Genomic DNA, 17,785 nt, shown 5'->3' with positions numbered 1-17,785 from the left:
CCACCACAGTCACCACTCACTCTCCCACCACTCTTTCTTTTTTGTTCCAAGCAACGGCAACGGGTGAATGAAGGAGTGAGGAATCCACGCATCCACTGTTCACTGCAGGTACGTACTGTGTGCACTTGCACGCAACACGAGGCGAAACACCGTGATGGCTGGTTTGTGGCTGGTTTGTGGCTGGAGGATCCGGAGCTCTTACACCTGAAGTGTTCCTTCCGACAATCTCACGGCGAGGGAGGTACGAGTCTGCATAACATCACAACACCTTGACCTGGCAGTCGCTTAGATAGTAGCCGCGGTCTTCTTAAGTCCGTTACCCATCGTCGATGCCTTCCCAGTCCTGGATGCCTGGATGAAATTGAATCCATCCTCTCCTCGCACCTTCCCTTTCCCCCCGCTTTTGAAACGATGACGAGCGAATCAGCTGTGTTGTACAAGGCGAAATCCACAAGGGTTTCTACTACGCATGCTTTTCGTTACAAAAGATTCTCCTGCCCAGAATGGGTGTTTCGACGCTTTGCTACGCTTAGCTATGGTTCGATGTCGAGATGAATGATAATGGAATTATGGATGGGATTTTCCATTTTTTTGGGTTGGAGGAAGTAAAGGAGTTAATCTGACCAGCTTAATACAATCTTCATACACCAGCTTGAAAGCTTCCCATAACCTTTTGTGCATCTTGTTCTTCAGACCATTCGAACTGACCCCCGAATCAGAGGATAGCAGACACGGTCAACGGTGAGTGATCACGAGACTCTGATCGATTGCCCAATGCTTTCGTATCCAGAGGTCGGATGGAGAGTTGGCTGTGTCGCTTACCAATGGAACCAACAGCGTCATCGACAAGTTGGCTGAGCTAAACCCAAACAGGGCCCCTGCTGCATGACAGCTCCAAGAATGTTCATGCAAGAGCTCAGATCGCCTGAGGCACTAACTAAGCAGAGGTACATCTTCAGACATATTCGGCTATAAGGTACTTACTAGCGTTACCTCGTTTTTGCATGCGCTACCAACTTTCCTACCTCTACCCAGCGGTTGGTGGATCAATCCAAGCAGCTCATCGGCGATGTAGGACGACGCTCTGCACTCCAACTGCATCTGTCACATTCTCGGACGCGGTGCTGGCACCGAGCCACCCGACAACGGCTTTGCTCTTTGTTTCCCTCTCTTGAGGAAGCCTTTCCATTAAGAGGGGTGACGTACGAAGTATGTATGTTGTGGCAGGCGAACTGAGGGAGGACGTGCAAATTGGGGGGGGGGGAAATGGAGGATGTACCCCGGACTTCGAGCTGGCTTATGTTGGGGGAAGAATCCAAGGTGACTGGAATCCGAGTGCTGGTGTCCGAAACCGAAGCCGAGAATGAGTGATTACCAGGGTGATGAGTGGGAATCAGATACTACCTTACCTATGAAGGAGGAGAGGAACGATTGCCTACCTGGAGGTATTCATGTCGCCTTTAGGGCAAGGTCAAGGTCAATACAGCCTAGTAGGTAAATTCTGGTTGGTTGGTTGAACAATCTTCATCATCATCAGATAGTGTATTCATCGTAGCTTATTTAACAGCAACAATAACAACACGTCGACAAGACCAACGCATAGTTCCCGTCAAGTCCTAACCATACTGTTCCTTGGAGACATGACCACCCCATCCTACTGACACTCTTCCCACTCCCGTACCTGTAAATACCGTACCCGTACCGCACCCTTCTTCCCCTCAACCTCAACCTCCGAAGCAGCACCCCTGTTCCCAAAAAGGAACCCTTAGCAAACCGAGATGATAGATACATCCTGTATAAGGTAACCAAACAGGTTCAAATCCACACACAAGAAATTATCCCTATGCACCCCCTCCCCGACACAAGGGAGGGTGCTGCTTCCTGCCCCCTCCTCACCCCTTCACCCCTTAACCGTTATGCGGACCAGGCGTAGGCGGGGGCGGATCAGGGGGATGTCTGTAGCCGGATAAAGAAAGTGGCAAGGCGTCTTTCAGTCTCATGGCATTCTTCTCGTAGCCTTCTTGGGCTTCTTGAGCGGATGACATGTCGTAACTTGTGAGTCGCTGGCGGCGGACTGCTGATTACCTAAGATTGTTTGTTAGTGACTACCTACTTAGGTGGTATTTTTTTGGCCATTGTGGGTGATCCTTGGAGATAGGGCTTACTCCGAAATTTCCGCCGCTTTTGAGGATAGCCACTACCTAGAGGTAGGTAGATAACCTGCCTAACGATAAGGTTGGAGGTGAGACCCTTGATAGTGTCCGTGTGTGCGAAATGGGTCAAGTCTTCGGGGGTTGATGACAAGGTGAGGGTGCTAATGTACTGAGGGGAGAAACGGGATAAGGAAAAGGCCAAGGGGTGGTATCTATGCTCCCTTTATGTGTCCCTCTTCAGGGACTGCTTTCCATGGTGTGGGTGCGCTGACGGACACTGACTAACGGGCGAGACGAGGGGAGGACCAGGAGCGACTGGACTGGGCTCGACTTGAGTTAGCCTCATCGGAGACGAAAGTGAAGCGTCAGCACATACTTGGGCCGACCGGTTGCCAGATACCATGCGGTGTCGATCTATTGAACGCCTCAAATAAGCACCATGGCCATGCTCGCACACAAGGCACCCAATCAGAAGACGCATGAAGGGAGGGGTAATGCTTGAAGGGTGTGCCTATTTTCTAGACTTCCAGCCGGTGCCTACACGTGGGCATCAAATGACCCGACATTTATTGAACTTGAATGGCCTGTGCCATGAGTTGGCTGCAGCCTGCAATCGTTCTCGCTCACTGGAACTTTCGGTCGGAAGGGTGGTGCTGGGATGCTGGCTTTCAGTGGTGTGTCTCTGAGAATGCGGTGTCCAAAATGGAAATAGTCAGACGAATAAGTAGTGAAAGTGACGATCATTCATTGACTGAGCCAGGGGTTCCAAGACTGATCATAAGAACAACAAAGAAGTGCAAGCCAAAGAAAAACGACATTTGGAGCCCTGGGTCGTGCCCGACCGCTCCAGCGGGCTGGGACCTGAATTCGTGCATGTGAGGCATCACATGGGAGTATCATGGACACGAGCCGGTGGGAAACCGCCACTACCTACCTTACACCAGATTGAAAGTCCGGACATCAACTCCCCGGGCTCTCAGAGCGTCGGGCTCCATCCGCGGGTCATGGCTGATCGTCTCGCCAGTCAGCTTATTCCTGAAACGCTGGAACACCACTGGATCGTCGGCCGTCCTTTTGATACCATCCAGTCTCTCCCACCTGCCTTCCACCTCTAGGGAAGGTAGTCTTGGATCCTCATCCGATAGCTCGTTGGCGTCAGGGTTGAAGAACCGATATGTGCCCCAAAAGCCGGACTCGTCCTGGAGCACCTGAACGCGCCATGGCTTGGGCAATGGGCCTAACATGCCCATCGCGTCATGAAGACCGTACACGTAGATTGGGCCAACGTACAGAAACTCTTCTGTATTTCTTGAGCTGCTTGGTTGTGGTCGCGGTCGTAGGACGACAGGGGTGCAAAGACCTAGGAGGACGCAGATGATGTCGCCTGCAGTGTGAATTCTCGTCAGTAGAGGCCGGGTTGTTGATATATATGGAATCCACCCATTACTCACCTGGTTGAATATCAGGGGGTCCAAGACCTACATACCCTTCCTCCGTCACCACATAACGCCGGTTCATGAGGCGCTCCAGAACAGTGTGTTCGAACCAAGGGAGGGTTGAATCTTCACTGGCGACCGAATCCACCACAGCGGAACTGCCCAGGCGTGTGCCGTCGCCGAATAAAGCATAGGCGGAGTTCTGTTGAAGCCAGGTGGCCAAGCTAGGGGAGTGCGACTCATCCCCGGGAAATCTCTCGAGAAGACGGTTGCCACACAACGTCTTGGCAAACGCGACCTTGAAGGGCTCTCCGGTAACGTATGCCTCCGTGTTGTTCGCAGCCAACTCGTCAGATGCCAAGTTCCTGACACTGCAGATTAAATCATCAACCTTTTCCGGAAATTTTGACGAGACAGATTTGACCGAGGCACACCGGAGTCCGAGCACCATCAAGGTCGTTGTCCTTGCGTCGTCCGAGTGTGGTGGTGGCCATCGATCCAAATCTCCAGTCGCCTCCGTGTCGGGCGGGTGGTAACGTGAAAAACCGGCGGCAAACTGATATCTCATCATCGGAGGGAGCGAAGAATCGGACATATCTGGAACCCAAGACGGAAACGAGTCCCTCAAGTTTGCCGACTTTGTCAAATGACAGTGATGCAAGAGTTCCAGACGTTGGACATGCCGAGTGTGGGCAAGGAAGGTCTTTCTAAAAACGTCGCCGACCGTCATCTTGTAGTCGGGACGGATCTTGTTGCGAAAGGCTGGGGTAAGCAGCCCAAGTAAGCCATAGACACGGTCTCGCGGGTCCGAGTACCTGGTCTTGCTCAGCTGAAACATGAGATCGGAAAGAGGCACGGCTCCGCTCTCTGGCTGCACGAGGTTGTTGACGACGGAAAGGACGGGGCGAGAAAGCGAATCGGGAAGGCTCTCCTTCTGATACAGGTTCCGAATCGCATAGCGGAAGTAGAGCCAGTCAATGGACGTATCGCCGCAGCACAGGACGGCGCCTCTTGCGAGTTTAATCTCTTGTACAATCCATTGACGGTAGAACCACTCGCGGCATAAGAGGTCATTAATGGCAGTCCACGTCTCGTGAGGGTAGGCTCGGACCACGTTGGTTCTTTTCAAATACCAGTCTGGCTCGGTGGCTTCCGGTGTCATGAGCTTCCAGTCGTTTAACGTGGAGACGGACTGTTTTCCGAGATATTCAAGGGCCTGTAGGGCGCGTGTGCTGTTTTCGGTTTCTGTGCCGAGCCAGAACACAACTTTTTCCGCCAGCTTGAAGATGTCGCACATGCGCTGGACCTGAGCATTTCTCTCGTCGGTATCAGATTGGTTGATACACAGGGCGTCTATCCAAAGCATGCGTTTCTCCGTTTGATTACGTAGATGCCGCATGGCCGAGGCAAGATTGTGGCCAACCTGGAGGCAGCTGTAGCCTGGAGGCGGAATCGATCCTTTGATGAGATTTTGGACGCGCGGGGGCGGCTGGGCTGTCGAGGCGGTGGATATCTCCTGACCCATGTCATGGATACCCGTCCAAATATAGATCGTCTCTGGTGTTCCTCCTGCCACAGCGCGCCAAGTATATGAAAGGGCTTCATAGCTGGGCTCGAAATTGGCACGCTTTGGGTTTTGGTAGAGGGTATGGTTGAACGATGGGTCCGGGTGAGTCCATGTGAACCGCTCCACGTCTGATCCGTCATCTCCCCAAAAGATATACCGGCCGTCCCAAGCCTCAAACGCCGCCCAGCCGGGAGGTAGGGTTGCGGCAACCTGTTCCAATGACATCCTCTCCGGGTGGAGCGACACAGATGACATGGGCGCGGGAAGCGGGACATGGGAGATCTCGATGACTATATCATGGTCGTGTTCGCCAGGGAGAAGGGCGACGAGACGGATGTCATTGGAGTTCTCGAGTTTCTGGTAAGTGTAGAGGTAATCGTTAGACTCCTTGGGACTCCCGGCCCCGGGCCAAACATCCGCCATCAAGCGAATGTAATAACTCTGGTCAATAAGTACCTAACTGTCAAGGTAGGGCGATGAGCGGGCTGGTCCGAATCTTTCTTACATGTTCTTGAAATAGAAAAGTGCTAGGCGTCCAGGGTTGGTGGCCAGGAAGCGTTCGGGTCGAGAGCAAAAAGGGGAGTTGGTCAGAGGAAGAAACTTGGCAAATTACACTCCAACAGATTCACTTTGATTGTACGTGTATCTGCCCAAAGCCCATGTGGAATGGCAGAACGCACCTTCCTAGTTAATGTTTTTCGGAGATTGCGAGTTGTTTCCCTCAGCCGTCCAGGCAGGCGCGAGGCTCCAGGCTCCAGCTTCCCCGCCCTCTTTCCCAAGTCCTACCTCGGCTGCAACTGACCTAGTACCTGGCTGAGGTTCTGAGCAAAATCCAATTGCGTGCAGGAGAAAAAAAAAAAAAAAAATGTTTGGAAGGACCTAGGTTACCCTATCACCCTGATACGGAATCCCTAGATTACCCTACCTCTCTGTATTATAGCTTAGATTAGCTGTGACAGCCCAGATTAGCTGGGCTGTCATGGAGGCTTCCATGCCCAGTCTGGGCATCCAGACTGCAGTGCTCGAGCCACCTCGTGACTCGTGCCCTGGCTCTCTGCACGGCATATCCTTTCTGTGCAGACGGCTGGCTGGGACAGCCTCCTTCTCCTTTTTACAACATCCTTCTTTTTACTATGACTTCCAGTATGGCTTCACTTTGTTGATCCTGACCGTACTGAAGTCATATTTCTCTTATTCCCGTATCATACCCCTACCGAAATCAGCGGACATTGGTGTCAGTGACGTGTTACGGCGATAGCAGACTACCCACATCGACCAGGTGGTTGAGGAACCCTAACCCTAAGTCTGGCTCAGCCAGCACTAGGGTTAGGGTTCTGGCCGCCATATCTAGGAATACAGCTCCCCACAATCACTATCGGCTACATTTCGAGAAAAGAACGCGTAAACGCTATTTCTCAACCCGGAACGGGAACCTGTCCCAACTTTCCTCTTGTACCTACGTATGAAACGAGTTAGAAAGGGAATATTCAACAGCTTATGGAGCAACCGACACTTCAATAAACGGACTATCAGCTTCCGAAGCGAACGTCAGAGTTATCGGAGTTGGATTTATTCTACTAGAAGGCGACCACAACCAAGCACATCCTTGGCATCTTTTCATTACGCGATTCTATGGATCAATTACGTGCACGATGGTGTTTATGGCACCTATCGTACAAGATTCGCAGTGCTGATTTGCGTGTTCGGGATCCGAGTCCCGCTATCTGTACCACGGGGGACTTGATCGAGAACAAAAACTGGCAGAAAAAAATAATAATACAGCTACGGTTGATACTGCTTATTTTGAACGTAATGTCCAGCCTTATGAGACTACCCTATATACCATCCTCGGGCTGAATGGGTGTCAGAAACTTAATGAGGTCTTCGTTGGGTAGGTTTTGCAGTTCGCCAAGCTGTCTCCTTTGGAACAATCTTTCTTTGAACTCTCCTTCACCCCAAACAGAGAGTAGAAACTCATTGCCCACCTCACTCAACAACATTAGGCTTTTATACCGAGCAATGGTGGCACGGAAGGTCTCGAGGTCTTTGTTCGATAACCTCGTCAAAGCTCTTAACGTGAACCCACTACCAAACCCAAGGGGTAAAAAGCAGAGAAGCCCATCGTATCCTTCTACCATCTTCATGATCTTCCGAGCCTCAGATATTTCCGTCGCGAATGCCTTCCGCGCTTTAGGAGTGTCTTCGATGCCACGACCTGCTAACACAGCTGATATACAACTTCCGCTTGCTCGATGTCGATGTTGATTTTCTTTCATGACTTTGGAAAGCCGAAAACTGGCTGACATGCCCAAAACGGTGTACAAAATACTGAGATTTTGTGCTTTTCGTCGTAGATTATCGTAGTGCCTAGCAGTTGACAACTCGTCCGTAGGCTTTCTCGAGGCGAACGAGCTTTTCAATGTGACGTCCGCACTGTCCCAAGCGTATACGATTGACATGAATCGCAAGATCGCACCATTGTCTATCGTTAGGCTTGCGAGTTGACGACCTAATTCGATATCGGTATCGGTATTAGTATCCTTTGTGTTGCTGTCAACTTTGATTTGGGTATCACTGCAACCGACACTGATAGCGGCGTCAGTGTCATTGTCGCTGTTCTGATTGCCGTTCTCGTTGTTACCATGCTCTTGGTACTTGTCTTGCCCTTGGTCCTGCTCCTCGTCCTGCTCCTCGTCCTGCTCCTGGTCCTCCTCCTCGTCCTGCTCTTCGTTCTCTTCATAGTCCCTCCCTTTAGTATCGTTATTGCCGACAACATTGCTAATATCTCGAGACTGACCAAAATTCTGCCTTTTGCTGTGTAGTAGAAGGGTGGCGTTTGATTTCCGTTTCTTGGTGAGGGGCCCATGGGAAAGTTTTTTGAGGTTGCCATGGGACAGACCGTAGAACCCGTCTTCTGGACAAACAACCCATCCACGTGGAATTGCTTCTTCACTAAGCACAGTGAAATTGGTTGCTATAGCAAGAGACGGTGTTTGATTGATAACTGCGTGATATTGTCGTGGTCGTGTTATAACCAGGTCGCCGGGGCCAGCGCGAATAATATCGAACTTGATTTCTTCTTCGAGTAACCTCTTCGGACTCACCATGATATTCAGATGCCGTATAGACTGGTCGCATTTGTGGAGCGCCCATTTGGTCGCAAGCATCCTTTCAAATTTGGTAGTATCATTCGGGTCGATCATTATCCAGAGCTTCCACCCAAAAATATTGAGGTTGTAGGAGCGCAATTGGGCATCCTCACAGTGGAAAGCAGTCCCTGAGCCACGCTCGCCCATGTGCATGTACAAGGTATTGATTCCAGGGAGGTCGCCGAGTATCGAAAGTGCGCCAGATGGGAAAAGCGAAGCAAGTGGTGTTCCAGAGGTATCAATAGGCCCGACGTAGTAGGGTATGGTGTTTTGAGGAGGAGATTCAACAATGTCCTGGAGGAATTGCTTGGCCTCATCATCTGTGAGCGGGTTGAGGTCGAAATCGAAATTGATGGGAGTCATTGTTTTCGAGAGAGAAAGGTATAGCCGTGAAAACCCGTCATCGTCCCGATTGTGTTGGACTGCGAATTGATTATGATCCGGCAATGGTAGAGTTCGTTTAGTAAGATCTTTCCAATCAATACCCAAGTCTGCGATGGACACGCAGACTTTTCCACGGAAATGGGGATCTGTTTCGAGTTTGTGAAGGTTGGCGATGAGATTGAGTCCGAGGTCGTCTTTAGTTAATGGCTTGAAGGTATGATGTCGGATCTTGTCAAGATTTGGGATAGGATGAGGACCGGTGGTATTGATTAAGTATCGTATCGATGGTAGGGATATTGAGGATTTTGAGGATGCGGTTGTTAATTCGTTGAGCTTGTTGTCGATGCGATTCAATACCTCAAGAACTTGTTGGATGGCGCTAGAGATGACGTCGGTTTGCGTGGAGGAAGAAGAGGGAGTGGATTTTTGCAAATTAGTTTCAGCAAAATTGCAAAGGTGTTGGATTTGGAGTTTGATTGATTCAATTTCGCTCTTAAGCGCCTCCATTTTGAAACGGCTGGAATTAAGAACGGAAGAAAGGACGATGGTTGTATGTAGTGGGAAGATGCGGAGATAGTGTTGACGTGAAAAGAGTGAAGCAAAGAATTTAGCGACAAGGGTTCTTGGATTCGTGGGCACAAGAAGTGTGTTGATTGTCCTAAGCTAGAGAAGAAAGAGAAAAGAAATGTGGAGGGCTAAAATACATAGTGGTGTGGGCTGGCTGGGCCCACGTGACAATGCCAGTGAAGGGGAGTGGGACAGACCCCACCACAACAAGGTTGCCAAGCCTTTTTGTCGGTCCGGACCGATAAAAAGGCTTGACAAACCTGCAAATGTCGCTCCCACCGGTACGTAATAATAAATGCTGCCGCTAAGTGGGTAGATTAGACTGTCCTATTCAGGCACTAGGATGTGGGGCAGCTCTTATCGATTGGCTGAGAGCTGTATACGGGGGAGCTGGTTAGGGCTGCAAAATGGGGAGATGTTTGCAGAGTGGGCGGCGTTCGACGAGCCAACTATAGCTTTAAGGAGGCAGCCTGCAACTCCACTTAGAGTATGCACGTGCCTGACTTTTCACTTGTCTGCCTTGACCTACCTCCTTCATCTTCCTGCCGTAACCTGCCTGCATTAGCCTGCCTCCTTCATCTGCCTGCCTTGCCCTACTTTATTGGTCCGACTATTCGTCGCTTGGTAAAATCTAATGCCCGCCAATGAACGTTCTAGCCCAAACGCTGAACCCCGCCAGTAAACGCCTGCAGCTTTGTAAACAGGTCAACCCGAATGCTCATTGCGAGGTAGGTTCCCCTGTGATTTGCAGGTTCCACTCGGATTTGCAGCTTTACCTGCGCCCCGCCCCCATAAGTGGTGCAAGCTACCAGGCCGCTGCTGGTACACTATTGCCAACCCTGTAGACGCCCTGAAGCCTCCGGGTCCATGAATGCCCGGCCTCTCAAAAGAAATGTCCTTTGGGTGATTGGCGTGTAGTGGGGAGGGAGCCGCCAGCCATCTCGCGCCTGACAAGGTGACAACACAGAAAGCCCCATGGTCCATCACAGCCTCGAGAAACATAGGGCTCTAGTTTCTTTCCCTTTTTTTGTCCCAGATGGCAGGAGAATAATCCCCGGCACTTCCATAAACTCGATCCATTGGTCATCAAACATAGCATCCGCTACCTTCGAGACAAAACGCCGAGACAAAACGATCATCCTCGAGTGCCTCACTATGTCATCTCAGTCAAGACGTTCCTTCCTCAAAGCTACGATGCCTCGACGACTGCGCTCGTGGTTCCAGACGCCTTTCAAGCGACACGGAAATGCGGAGGATAGGAAAGGTTCTAAAGACCAAGAGCAGTCTCGCCCTGCACCTCTGCTCGAGTTGCCGACGTCTACAGAGCACATCCCCGCCACTCCCTCTACGTCCTTCCTCCCCCTCACGGCCGCTCTGGCTACCGGTTCTACCGACGTAGAGACGTCCGCCTCACGGCTTCGAGTCGCTCCGGCTACCAGTTCCATTAATATAAAGACGTCCATCCCACGACTCCCAGCCGCTCCCACGGGATTAACCCGTAACTGCCCAGTCATGGCCAAGCTTGGTACAATGGTAGAGGCCTCGATTCTCCTCGATCGAATAAGTGGTCTCTTCCTTGGTGGTGCTTGGGTGAGCCAACCCACTTGCAGTAGCTTCGTCACAGCTACATGGTCTTGGTTTGGATGCAGGGAATTGCGGCTTAACCTGTGGCATTATACTACTGACTAGGTGTTGAAGGCACTCAAGACTTTCCTTCACACTAGAAATTCGGCTCGTATGAGCGATGAAATGCTACTCCTCTTTCTGGATCAACTATGCTGAGCGCACAGTTTTGTGAATGGTTGTCACTCCACTCCGGCATTTCCAGCTCAGAATTCCACCTGTGGCTTTGAACTTGGTTGTGATAACCCAGAATAGGGCAACGAGTTCTACAACTTTACGCTCCTGCCGCTGAAGGATGAAGACGAAGATTTGAAAAGGCTAATACTAAGATAGAGGAGCTCCAACCCATTGGCAGGTAGCTCCGTCCTCACAAGGTCCCTGGTCAAAGTACAATCAATGGAAAATGTTACGAGGCGCAGGCAAGCACTAAGATAGGACTTTGAGTGTTGTGCGAGGAACAGGCTCAGGAGTGTTCTAGCTTAGGATCGTTCTGGCTCAGGATCGCTCTAGCTTAGAATTCTTCTACCCTAGGATCGTTTTCGTATTTGGAATCGTTCTAGTATAGAATTGTTCTAGTGTCTGGGATCGCTCTAGCTCAAGATCGTTCTAGTATAGGATTGTTCTAGTTTCTTGGATGGTTCTAGCTTAGGATCGTTCTAGTGTCTGGGATTATTCTGACTTCGGATTGTTATTCATTGTTCGTTCTACCCTAGGATCGTTCTAGCATACTCCTCTAGAGAGCATTTTACTTATTGGTTAGATCCCAATGATAGTTAGATGGTTCAGGTCCTCTGCGTGATATTGCCATTGCGGTCCTTCTAGCGTTGCTGTTGAGATGTACGACGACTAGGGGGACTCCCAATACGATAGGAGCAATAGGGAGTAAACAATAAAGATTGGAGAGTAAACCAAGATCAATTCTTGTAGGAGGAAAGATTGTGAAAGGCTGACTCAAGGTGGAGTTGTCCTCCAAGCCTGCCTCTTAGGATGCAAGGCTGAGTAGCTTAAATCTGCTACGGCTTTGGGCTTTTCTTGACAATAGAGAGATGTGGCACAGTCTACTGCAAGTGGCCAGAAATGACCAGGAGCAATGGCCCAAATGGCTCCGCGATATAGCACTTAACGAGGGTAGGTTTTTAAACATAGCGACACTGCTGCTCCGCTACTCTATGATCGAGGCCCGAGAGTCTAAGCAAAGCAGCTATATCATACATCCGGTAGTGCATAGATGGATATCGCATATACAAGATGTCGCTGGGAAGAGAGTGTTTCTACGGCTAGCGGTAATGTTGATAGGATTTTCGGTGTCCGACTGTACGACTAAGAATTATTGGGTACTCCAGCGACGGCTTCTCCCTCATGCGGAGAGGTGCTCATGGTGGATGGGAGAATTAGAAGGAGGAGAGTACAACATTGCAGACATTACTATCGATCATGCAACACACAGCTTGGGCAACCTCTACTTGGATCAGGGCTGGCTAAAGGAGGCTAAAACGATGTATCAGCGAGCGCTAGAAGGCTACGAGAAGGCGCTCGGACCGTATCATAGGTTGACTCTCGGTACAGTTTACAACTTGGGCAACCTCTATGAGACTCAGGGCCGGCTAAAGGAGGCTGAAACGATGTATCAGCGGGCGCTGTCTGGTTATTCAGCAGCCTTAGGCTCGTCCCACGCGAAATCTCTCCTTGTCGTAAAGAATATAGCATCTTTACAACTTGCAAAAGGTAGCCTCTCCCTGCAAGGACTAATAGTTAAGTTTGCTAACATTGACAACCAGGTTCATCGTGAGAAATTGAATCGTCGTTCAATTATTCTTCGGCAGATGAAATTACCTCCACGATAGTTGAAGCTCCACTTCAATTAGGTTCATCAGCCGCGATTAAGACGTCGTTGTGAAGGAGGCGCTCAAAAATTTGAAATACGAGATAACATACGCAGAACCCCTACGAGAACTACGCCATCTGAATCGACGGAAGGCTGAACATAAAGTTGGAAATTGCGTTGTGGTAAGGTGACTTAGCTGTTACGCAATGTAGTGACTTTACAAGTTCCTGCAACAAGTAGCCAAGGATCTGTTTCGGGTTTGTGAAGGTTGACGATGAGGCAGCCAGGATAATGTATGCCTAGTCCACTTCATGGCCTCAGCTGGGCTTGGCGAGAGCGAAGGTGATGAAAACGGTTCGAGAAACGGCGGCGTTTTTGCCCGAGTCATCCAAACCCCGCACAAGAGAAAAGTTGGGACAGGTTCCCGTTCCGGGTTGAGAAATGGCGTTTGCTCGTTCTTTTCTCGCATCTCTTTACTCAATCAATCCTTCGAGAGGTGCGGAAATGTAGCCGATAGTGATTGTGGGGAGCTGTTTTTCTTGACATGGCGGTAAGAACCCTAACCCTAGTTCCGGCTGAGCCAGACCTAGGGTTAGGGTTCTTCAACCGCAACAAAGAAAAGGATGTTACCCCACAAAACAATCATGTCGGGCTTGATAACTATACTCTGTATCTCAAACCGGTGACCCACTGATACCGGAAATGGCTGGATTCACAGCCATTACCTGTATCCCTGTATTATAGCTTAGATTAGCTGTGACAGCCCAGATCAGCTAGGCTGTCATGGAGGCTTCCATGCCCAGTCTGGGCATCCAGACTGCAGTGCTCGAGCCACTCCGTGGCACGTGTCCTGGCTCTCTTCACGGCATATCCTTTCTGTGCAGACGGCTGGCTGGAACAGCCTCCTCCCTTTTACATCATCCTTCCTTTTTACTATGACTTCCAGTATGGCTTCACTTTGTTGATCCTGACCGTACTGAAGTTCTATTTCTGTCATTCCCGTATCACTCACACTTCATCTCCCTCTTCTTCTTCTTTTTATTCTCTTTTTGGCACTGCTCCCTCGCACCACCCTGCCGACCGCGACGCGAACGATCGCGACGACGATGAACCGTCCCCAACACAACTATTATCCTCCCTAGGGTCAGTGCTTGATAGAACCGGTGCCGTGAGCCCACGCTTGCGTGGATGCATAGCCAGTCCGTTTCTCCTCGTCGACACACTGAAAGTTGGCGTCCCATGATTCGAGGGCCATATCAAGTTCACCAACTCCTACCCATCAGGTACGCCCGGTGTAAGGACTGGGGTTCTTGACAGGCCATCGGATCGTGGGAAACTCGCAGACAGCTATGTCGGCTAGCAGAGAGCGGCGGGACTATCATCACTGACACCGGGTCTTTTTCTCTCTTTTGATACCAAGCTACCCCTCTCGCCTCGCCTCCCGGAAGGAGGAGGTCACTAGCATACACAGTAAAATACAAGAGCGGGAGAGAGACGCGAATTGAACCGGCGGGACTGTGATGCGAAGAGAAGATGAGAGTACAATATTTAATATCTATGTAAATATATACAAATCAATTACCCTGCCCTATTTCCCTAGACCTTCGTATACCTCCCTCCCTTTCGTTTAACGTCGCCTTGCTATATAGTATTGAAGTATACTTAATATTTATAATAGCAGTATTAAGTAAGTTTAAAAGACAATTTAAAAAATATCTATTTGCTATGTATGTCACAGGGTTAGACCTCTGTGACTGTCGCACGTGATTGTTGCCATGGCGTACCGCTATGTGCCATTCACATGCTTGTGCAGGCTGCAGCCGCTTCTGAGACTGCTGCAGCCTGATTGGTCAAGTCCTCCCAGCCTTACGCGGCTGGGACCCTACTTAAGGCCAGTCCTCTGCGCACAGCTTGCGACTGTTCCCTTTCTCCTTCGTGCAATTACGAGGGCTGTGGATCAGGGCCTTGGGGAGAGTGTCCATTCTTGCTCCTCATCTAACAATGTACCTCACCCGAAATTGAAACCCAAGCCCCTTTCGCCGGGACTCTCCGTAAAACCACTCAAAATGAGACAAAACTTGCGCCTAATGTCAATCTTCGTTGGCTTCCCAGAGCCCTGTCGACTCGCGCCACCCAAACACGATTACTAAAACACCCCTCATTCCCCAACATGCGGCTCAACAGCTAGGCCGGGTTCTCACACACCTGACGACCGACATCATCTCTCCCGTCTTCCCAGTTTTGTGTCGTTTGTTCCACCCCAGACTTTCACCGAACATGTCAGGCCTGGAAGTCCTCAGCGTCGCCTCCAGCATCATCTCAATCGTCGACGCAGTCTCAAAAGTCATCAGCGCGTGCCAAGACAACTACGGCTTCCCCGACGCCGTTAGGGACGCCTACACTCGCTTACCATTGGTGGTAGACATTGCTATCGGAAGGAGAGTGTGGAAAAGTGGAAGAAGAGGCAAGGGCACTCGAGTTGTAGCTTTATGCCAACCAAAAAACCAAAGGGACAGTGGTCCGTGGGCATTAGACTCGCACTTGCAGGAATAAAAGAAGGCATCATCAGGTTTTCCGGAGAGGCAAAAAGGCCAAAAGATAAGGTATGCAGGTACGGGCCTCGACGAAATACCAGGAATGCGGGACTTGCATGCTTTATGTCCGCAGAACGACCGACACTGCCCTCACACGGGTGGTTGTGGAGTTTGCGTGTCTTATTCTGTCCGAAGGGCAATTTTGTTGCCAAACTTTTCTTCAGACTCAAATGCATGGTGTTAAAATCGAACTGGTTTGGGTCACATCATCTACTTAAGTCAAGGCAGACAAGTACAAGTCGGGCCTCAAGCATACTTTGAGTAGAGTTGGAGGCTGCTGGCATCTGATCCTTAGAGCTGTGGTTGGCTTGTCGCTCTCAACGCTGCCGTCACCCTGTTTCGCAGCTCTGGGCCTCTGGCATAGAGCTCTCTCGGCCAATCGACTCGTCTACAAACGAAGGTATTGGCGGCTGCGCCGACAGTGTGTTGCAAGCCAACCACCATGTTTATGTTCCCGAGCTCAAACGTCCTGACAGTCCAGCCGAATGCAACTTCCCGAGTTGAGCTTCCCTTCCGACACCTTGGTGGCAAACGGACCTTCGAGACAAAACGAACAAAACTTCATCTGCCTGTCTCTCCACCAAATGGGCAGATACAAGAAATACGGTTGTGGATTTGAAATCAGCGTACTTGAAACTATCAGTATAAAATTCTTCCTATCAACATAATTGAGTTCTTTTTATTGTCGTCTTTCGTTTTGAAGGTCCGTTTATCAAAAGTTGTACAATCTAACCCTGATTTGTTTGTTAGTTTGGTACAAAAAACGCCTTTCTCCACCCAAAGGGAAAGGCATTGAGGCTTCAAGCGGAGGACGGGAAGATTGTGGTCGGGCGAGTAGTCGGGCTGACCGAGGGACTCGATGATTTGCGGTAGGGGCGGCTTTGGATGAAAGACTCTAGGAACTACGCCTTGCAATCCGCCTGAGATCACCATTCAACAGTATACTCCTCGTCCTCGAGCCATGATGTGGGCTCGGACGGGATTGATGCCACGCTTGATGCCACCAAGGGTTCGGTAAATATGGGAGCATTGAGATTTGAGCCGACGCACGCTACAAACCTCTGGCTCTGGGGACCGCCATAACGAAGGTACCCGAATATTTAGGGTGATCACTCAAAGCACCTGGCCAGGATAGTGACTTGGTTTATGAATGATGGAAGGCAAGAAGCGAAGTAGCCAAGGTGAAGATGACGGTCAATTGAATCCTATGCTATCTACCCGCCAACACATTACGGCCCTTCCGGGCCTTATCCTTTCCTCCTCTTCGGCTCACTGAATGAGGTACCTGGAGTGACCGCCTGCTGCCCGGCATTGCTCGACTGGCTGCCCCGCTCGTCAGGCAGAGAAGCGCAGCTGGCATCTGACTGCATCAAGTTCCCCAAATCCTGGGAAAGCCCGGTCGCCTCGGAAAGCGGTGTGGCGACTCTCTCGAGCACGTCATTGCTTGCATTAGTATTTCGAGATAGAGGACTATGGAAGGTGGCCGAAAAGCTGTTTGTGCAGGTGATGGAGACTCGCAAGGCGCTCGGGGCCGATCATCCCTCGACGCTGACGAGCATGGCCAACCTGGCGTCGACGTACAGGAACCAAGGCCGGTGGGAGGAGGCCGAAAAGCTGGAAGTGCAGGTGATGGAGACTCGCAAGGCGAAGCTCGGGGCCGATCATCCCCACACGCTGGCCGCCATGGCCAACCTGGCGTCGACGCTTTGGAAACAGGGTCGGTGGGAGGAGGCCGAGAAGCTGGAACGCCGCAATACTACCTTGGCACGTAATTGACAAGCGCCGTCCCTTGTTGCGTTGCTTGGGTGCCAACAAGCCTGTTGGTCGTAACCTTAATGCCTGCCGTCTCCCTTCTTCCTGATCTCTTGCTTCCTCATCTTTCATAACCCTGTGTGACCCAGAACGTGGTGAGTCTCCTTTCTTTCCTTCATCCATCAATTTCTTGCAGTGGGTGCGTGCGTCGCAAGGTCGCGTGTGACAGTCAGGACGTTGCCAGGAGTCGTGAGTTTGGGGTGATCCTTTTCGTTAGGTGCTATGGCTAATGAATCGTAGTTTACAAGAGCATGAAGGAATCCAAGCGTCTGGAGGCAGAGGAGGATAAACTGATGCGAGATCTGGTAGAGATTCAGTCGCGCTTGCTTCGTACTCGTGAACAAAGGCGTCATCTCCAGAAGAGGCAGAAGGAGATGTTTGATCGTGGGATGGCGGATTTGGCCAAGGAAATGGGGGACAGCGACCCTCTCGTTCCCGAGGGTGGCCCGGTTAATGCTGAGCTCGGCGTTGCTTTGCCCGAGGTTGGTTTTGACGAGTGGGCGCAGGAGCAGGGACTTGATCTCCCTGAGATTCTGTCGCCTGAGGTGGCAGGAAAAAAGTGTCACAGCATGATGGGGAGAGCATGGAAATTGACCCGAGTTAATATAATCTACAATGAAACGTGAGCTGACGAGCTCAATTATATACTGGTAATAACCCCCTGACTTATCATGA

General features: G+C 50.6%; 6 protein-coding genes across 6 annotated transcripts; 4 read left to right on the top strand and 2 right to left on the bottom strand.

The window, feature by feature from the left end:
- Positions 1-3,088: 3,088 nt before the first annotated feature.
- On the bottom strand, positions 3,089-5,579 carry B0H65DRAFT_521806 (heterokaryon incompatibility protein-domain-containing protein; the record flags this gene model as incomplete). Its single annotated transcript, XM_062828762.1, has 3 exons — positions 3,089-3,537; positions 3,605-5,047; positions 5,126-5,579. 3 exons carry the CDS (start codon positions 5,577-5,579, stop codon positions 3,089-3,091), a joined length of 2,346 nt encoding a protein of 781 aa, XP_062682707.1.
- Positions 5,580-7,021: 1,442 nt separating this feature from the next.
- B0H65DRAFT_391382 (uncharacterized protein) lies at positions 7,022-8,809 on the bottom strand (the record flags this gene model as incomplete). Its single annotated transcript, XM_062823748.1, has 2 exons — positions 7,022-7,815; positions 8,056-8,809. Coding segments are annotated over 2 exons (1,548 nt in total), but the record flags the coding sequence as incomplete, so codon positions are not given.
- A 3,077-nt stretch (positions 8,810-11,886) lies between these two features.
- Positions 11,887-12,723, top strand: B0H65DRAFT_424197 (uncharacterized protein; the record flags this gene model as incomplete). Its single annotated transcript, XM_062824499.1, has 1 exon — positions 11,887-12,723. A coding segment is annotated over one exon (837 nt), but the record flags the coding sequence as incomplete, so codon positions are not given.
- Positions 12,724-14,653: 1,930 nt separating this feature from the next.
- Positions 14,654-15,316, top strand: B0H65DRAFT_460966 (uncharacterized protein). The gene has a single exon (XM_062826577.1). The coding sequence runs from the start codon at positions 14,982-14,984 to the stop codon at positions 15,255-15,257; it is 276 nt and encodes a 91-aa protein (XP_062682704.1). The 5' UTR covers positions 14,654-14,981; the 3' UTR covers positions 15,258-15,316.
- Positions 15,317-16,451: 1,135 nt separating this feature from the next.
- B0H65DRAFT_441230 (uncharacterized protein) lies at positions 16,452-17,074 on the top strand (the record flags this gene model as incomplete). The annotated part of the gene is made up of 2 exons (XM_062825512.1): positions 16,452-16,479; positions 16,752-17,074. 2 exons carry the CDS (start codon positions 16,452-16,454, stop codon positions 17,072-17,074), a joined length of 351 nt encoding a protein of 116 aa, XP_062682703.1.
- Positions 17,075-17,223: 149 nt separating this feature from the next.
- On the top strand, positions 17,224-17,736 carry B0H65DRAFT_424827 (uncharacterized protein; the record flags this gene model as incomplete). The annotated part of the gene is made up of 2 exons (XM_062824532.1): positions 17,224-17,299; positions 17,351-17,736. Coding segments are annotated over 2 exons (462 nt in total), but the record flags the coding sequence as incomplete, so codon positions are not given.
- Positions 17,737-17,785: the final 49 nt, after the last annotated feature.

This window comes from Neurospora tetraspora (assembly GCF_033439725.1).
Source record: "Neurospora tetraspora strain CBS 560.94 chromosome Unknown B0H65scaffold_3, whole genome shotgun sequence".
NCBI classification, from domain to species: Eukaryota; Fungi; Ascomycota; class Sordariomycetes; order Sordariales; family Sordariaceae; genus Neurospora; species Neurospora tetraspora.
This window is presented reverse-complemented; position numbering and strand designations above follow the sequence as displayed.

Excerpts from the sequence above, each read along its gene's own strand:
- B0H65DRAFT_460966 (XM_062826577.1), top strand. The coding sequence starts at position 14,982 with ATGTCAGGCCTGGAAGTCCTCAGCGTCGCCTCCAGCATCATCTCAATC.